General features: G+C 38.6%; 1 protein-coding gene across 1 annotated transcript in view; it reads left to right on the top strand.

The window, feature by feature from the left end:
- The first annotated feature begins 1,552 nt into the window (after nt 1-1,552).
- The window catches only part of rasgef1ba (RasGEF domain family, member 1Ba), a 29,975-nt gene continuing 25,527 nt past the window's right edge, over nt 1,553-6,000 (top strand). The window contains exon 1 of the mRNA XM_077561451.1: nt 1,553-1,709. Coding sequence (XP_077417577.1) covers nt 1,659-1,709 — 51 coding nt within the window. The 5' untranslated portion in view covers nt 1,553-1,658. The remainder of the gene's footprint in view (nt 1,710-6,000) is intronic.

The raw sequence follows: 6,000 nt of genomic DNA, 5'->3' as shown, positions 1-6,000 counted from the left end.
GGGAAACCAGATTCGGAAGTGACGGACGTCATAGCGGCTTCCGGACTCAGGTTGACGTCTCATTTTATTAAAATATATTTATAATTTCTCTATTGTTAAATAAAAGTGTTTTGATCTACAAAGAAGCACAAATAAGAGCCTTTGTGAATTATATATATTTTTAACGGTAACCATCAATGGGGAAAAAGTCGTTGTAGTGTCGTCTGTTTGCCTCTAGAGGGAGACAGCGATCCAGCCGAATTATGTTTTACATTTTTTTTCCTCTTAAAAAAAAGAGATTAAAATATACAGTGAACTATTCCGTTTTAAAAAAAATCTACACATACATTCATTTAAAAAAAGTATTTTGTAGCTTAAAGAAATGTAAACAAGGAACATTTGATTCATTTAAGTATCATTATTATTATAATTTAGCGTCATACTAAAATGATAATAACGTGACAAGTTGCACCTTTACAACCCCATGATCGTAGAGGTTGCTGTGGCATGTCAGCTCACAAGAATAGCGCCCCCTGTTCGACGATGTCATCTCGACAGCTGTGGCAAGTTCATGCTGCTCTGCAAATTGCTGTTAATCTAACTCCAGGAAGCAGCAACAGACACACACAAAAACACTTTCAATGGAGGCTAAAACCAGATGATCTGGATGACGAGGGCCAAACGGTGAAATCTTAAAGACCCCCTCAGACGAGATGGTTTTAAGGAAGCCGAGCTCACGTCTGGTTTGAAGAGAACTCTATTGATATTTGTTGAATTCAGGTCAAGCCACTTTTTTTTTTGGGCTGGGGGTGTTCAGAAACATTCAACCTTTTCCAGGGATCTGATTCCATTTTTTTTCTTGCCTTTTGAGGGCTTTAGTTATTATTACTACTCTTTGAGCAACTACATCTCTTTGGTAGTTCTCATTCTTATTTTCTTCTGCAACGGCTTGGCCTTTTTGGGTTGCTCGTTATTATTAATGCAGAAAACAATCATTTTCTGGTTTGAATTCCTTTTTTTATTTTGGCCTTTTGGAGCTTAATTATTATTACTATTTGAGCAACTTCTTGTTATTGTTTGACCAGCAAGGAAGGGGAATCAGGGTAAAATTATTTTCCTTTCAATTGTCTATTTAGAGGCTTTAATTCTTGTTATATTGGCAAAAAGAATCCCATTTAGGGTGCTTCGATTCTTATCATTCTTGTATATGTGGGTTGAGGAGGATGTTGTTGCTTTAATTCTTATTTCATGACCTTTTCTGAATTTGAACAACGTAATATTTTTTTTGGGGGGGGGCTTTAATTCTTATTCCCCTTGATGGGTTTTTAAATTCTTATTATTCAGGCAAATAAATTGCATTTTGTGCTATTTTAATTAGTACTAGTTAATTTTTATTAATAATTTATTAATAATTTTCCCCTGCAACTTAACTGCCTTAGTCTGTAATTCTTTGTATTCTGCTAAATAAATCACCTTTGTAGTATATATATATAGAGAGAGAGAGAGAGAGAGAGAGAGAGACTATTTTTTCTGGCAGGAAATCTGCCACCTGCATGTGTCGGCTCACGGCCCCGCCCACAACTTCTGCCGCGGATTTGGCAGATGCTCTTCATCCGTCCATCATCATCATCGTCATCGTCGTATTATCGCTCTTCCTGGTTGTCTTTGGGATCTCCGCGATGGCGAAGTTCCTGGTTGAAGTCCTGGGATGTGCACTTCCTGTGCGGGAGGTAAGGAATCCTCACCTGCCGATTTGTTTTTGTTTTGTTTCCGGGTGATGCTGACGACGTTGCCACGGCAACAGCGGAATGAAAGCGGATACTGATTGGCGGCCCTTCCAACTCTTTGCGCTCGCTCGTCCTTGTGGTTTTTGCACTTGACTTATTTTGAGAGCGAGAATCTTGCCACGTAAAGAAGCTGTTGATAAAAGTTTGCACGGAGGGAAGAAAGCCAAAGAAAAAGAAAACGGCAGGTCAGTCAGCTGTTGTGAAGTGCAAACATTGTACAGTAAAAGAAGACGTGAGGCTTCTCAGGTTGTGTTTTTTTGCTTGTTGCTTGTCATGTTGTCTTGACGTGGAATTGGAGCGGCTGGTCATTACATAAGCACACACACACACACACACACACACACACACAGCTATAATCCATAAACAGCACAAGCAAATCCATCAGGCATCATCGCAATCTGCTTGATTTCTGTGTGTGTGTGTGTGTGTGTAGTATGAAATGATGAGAGAAATGTGTCACAAGATAACGGAAAATGAAGGATGACCTTCCGGATTAAAGTCAGAACCTTTTCAAAGGCGTACAAACGAATCTTCATTCTTGCCCAAATGTGATTTTGAGGCCTTTGAATGTCAAGCAAAATCTTGTTTGAAAAAAATGGTTTTTTTTTTGTTTGTTTTTGCAAGGACTTCTGCACACGCTTGACGAGAATCATCCTCGGCTCGCCGCGTCAAACCGTATCGACTCTGACGTACGCTTACATAAAATGTCCCTTTTTGTTACCGTCTTTTCCTGCCTGGGAAATCGTACAAACAGAAATCAAGTGAATGTTGGCGTCTTGTGGACTTTTAAGCAAACGTTCTTTTTTTTTTAGTCACACTTGGACACTTCAAGTGTAGTACCACGATGTGCCACAACATGTGGGGCAGCACTGAGCACTACTGGAAGACATGCAGCGCAATTAACAGCGAGTAGACGAGGCAAAGAAGGTCCAAAACTACCAAAAGCTCCGTGAGAGTTGTTGCTGCTCGCTGTGCGTGAAGTCGCAGCCGCTCGGCATCGACTGGAATCTGTTTTGGGGGTCAAACTTTGATGGCTTGATGGGATATTGTGTCGCGTCGTCGTCATCAGATGTGCTAATATTACGTCTTTGATGGGTTTTGGGTCAAAGATGACAAACGAGTCTGAAAGAAAGCCTTGGAATGTTAACGCACACACACAGGTTATGTAACGGCATCAAGCTGATTGTGTATGAACAAGGAAGTAGTTTGTGTGTGTGTGTGTGTGCACATAAACACTCAAGCACGAAGAAGGAATTAGCCAGCTGGGAATGTCACATACAGTATGTTCACTGTGTGTGTGTGTGTGTGTGTGTGTGTGCGTGTGTGTGTGTGTGTGTGTGTGTGTGTACATGAGGAACGAAAAAGTACAATCGATGCAAAGAAAAAGATTTTTCCGTGTTTTCATTTCAGCTAAAAAAAACAAAAAAAACTCTTAAATAATGATTTTAATAGGGCTGTCAGGCGATTAAAATTTTAAACCGTAATTAACTCCCGATTCATCGCAAATTTACAGTACAATAAAAGATTTTTTCCCTAAGTTTTTTGAATGTGAAAGTGGAAAAATGTTCAACTAATAGAAATATGATATGATGATGATCATTGATGGAGTAATTTCACAATATTTTATAAAATTGAGTTAAAATTAAAAAGAGTGATATTGATTTGTGTTGAGGTCTTTTGCTGCCACTAGATGGCATAACTGCGAGTAACTCGTGAAATTCTGCACATTTCTAAAATTGTAAAAGACAACTTGACCCCAGTCTCCACAAATAAATGCATTATTAATACATTTATTCCTGCTAAATTTTGACGTGGACGTGCCTGCTGCGTTGCGACGGGAATTTGCCCACTAAAGGCTTTCCAATTAGGGGCCGCTCATTAATCGTGCCTTTAAAACATTAGTGGCGTTAAAGGAACTTTAAATTAACTCAAGATTGACGCACTCATTTTGACACCCCTAGTTTTTAATTATTTATTTAGAAAATGGCCACTTTTTCATTTCAATTGATTTAATTATATTTTTACCTTTTATTTTATTTATTTATTTTTAGAAAAGAAAGTATGACTTTATCCCAGTTGAGACTGCAAAAAAATATAATTGATCATTATATTGTATTTTTTCCCCCTTGCAAACCAGTTATAATGTAATGTAATATTTAAAAAATATATATATTGTCTTTCGGTAACAACTTTTATCTTAGAAAAAAATGTGCCCTTTTGTTGTAACATTGCAATTTACTTACTAAAAAAACCAAACCAATACTTCTCATAAAATTGCAACTTTTTTTGATTAAAAAGAAGCTGCCTGCATTTGCTTTATGGATGATGCAATCATTGCTTGATTGTCAACAGGCTCGGCCAATAGCATTAGACGACCCGCCCCTTTCTCGCTCTCGCAATCTGGCGCGCAGGAAATGAATTTGCTTGGGTGGTGTTTGGTCGTCCGCATTAAGCCGATTAACCTCGATAACGCGCGGCATGCTAATCTCATTAAAGCTCGGCTTATCGTATGAATATCGGCCATTATTCTTTTTAGGGCTCGCTTATGTAAGAGCGCGGGTTCCGCAAAGGTCCCGTTCCACTTTACGGACGCTTGACCTTCTTTCAACTTTCAACTGACGCTCATGCAATTCAATTTGCAGCGCCACGAGCTAACATGCTAATGTAGCTTTGGCTAGTTTGGTTCCAGTCACATGATCCCATTCTGCTTTAAAAAAAAAAAAAGTTGCTTTTTCCTAAAAAAAAAAAACAAAATAAATAAATAAAATATGGGAGAGGGGGCCTTCTTAAACAATCTTTGAGTTTTAAAATGAATGTTTGTAAAAGAAAACTCCCAAGACTTTTTCCCTTCAAAAAGCTCCTTTTTGGTGTGGACGACTCGATTCAAAACATGACGTTTACCCTCAAAATTATCTTTCTTAATACAAATAAAATTTTGTAATGTTTTTATCATTTTAAACAAAGTGTCTTTGTAAAAAAAAAAAATATATATATATATTTGTCTTATCATTTACTGGAAAACAAGAATATTTATTAAACAAGTCCCTAAAAAAATGAATTAAAAAAATCGGAATTTTCCACTGTTAAAAAAGAAGCTGTTTTTGTAGAAACCTTTCAAAGAGAATCTGTCTGACTTTTCATTTGGGCTGAAACTCTTCTCTCACTCCTGCCACTTTTCTCCACCTGTTCCAGCCTGCCTCGTTACGCTTCTTCATTTCTTTCCCGCGCTCTCCATCGCTCTGGACTGTTGAGCCTCAATATTTCAACTCGTCCGCCATCTTGGTCTCTTCTCCCTGTAACCTGCGGCGAACCTTCATTTCCGTCCTTTCCAGGGCCAACGCCTCATTAATCTTTTTTTTTTTTTACATTTCAAGGTGTTATTTAATCTCTCTAAAGAAAATGACTTTTCCCCTCCAAAATTGCCTTTTTCTAAAAAATTTTTTAAAATATACACTTTAAAAGAACTATTTCCACTCCCCAAAACGACAACTTTTGAGCCAAAATCCGATTCTTGTGTGTTTTCCACATGAAAGAATCCCTTTTGTGTGAGATTTCAAAAGTGCGTTTGTGTGAGCTCGCATGACTTGTAATGTTGTTCATCCTATTATGATAATCATAATAACAATAAAGATGAGGCCGGGCTCATCCTGATGAATCACACATGAGGCTACGGTACATTACAATCGCACGCGCGCACGCGCACGCGCACGGAAATCCCATTTGATGTCGTTATCCCGAAGCGTTTGGGAATTGGACGAGCGTCGCTCGACGTCTTTCGTGATAAAGCGACGTCGTTGAGCTTTGACGTTAAATGACGACGTGACAGAAATCAAATGAAAGGAATGAGAATGTGTCTTGAATGGCTTCTGGTGATGTGAACATTGAAGAAGAAAAAAGAAAAGCTTTATGCATATTTGTAGGCAAAGGAGGATGCAACTGCGTTGACGTTTTGTTTGGAGTGATGTCATTCATGTACATGAAAATGTCTCCAAAAAAAAAAAAAAATCATAGTCAACGACACTAATATGCAAATGAGAACGCAGACAGACAAAGCAAAGTAGGCCGTATTGTGTGGACGTGGACGAGTTTATGATGTGGAAAGAAAGTAACGACGTGAAGACGCGTCCGTCTTTGAGATTCGCGAACTCCGACGACCGCCGCGTGATTCGTGACGAGCCACCAGACGCCATCTGAGAGAGATTTGAGTTGCGCAATCGCACGTATGTCAAGTTGA

This window comes from Vanacampus margaritifer, chromosome 3 (assembly GCF_051991255.1).
Source record: "Vanacampus margaritifer isolate UIUO_Vmar chromosome 3, RoL_Vmar_1.0, whole genome shotgun sequence".
In the NCBI taxonomy this organism is placed as follows: Eukaryota; Metazoa; Chordata; class Actinopteri; order Syngnathiformes; family Syngnathidae; genus Vanacampus; species Vanacampus margaritifer.
The sequence above is the reverse complement of the archived record's forward strand: the minus strand, read 5'-3'. Positions and strand labels throughout refer to the sequence as shown.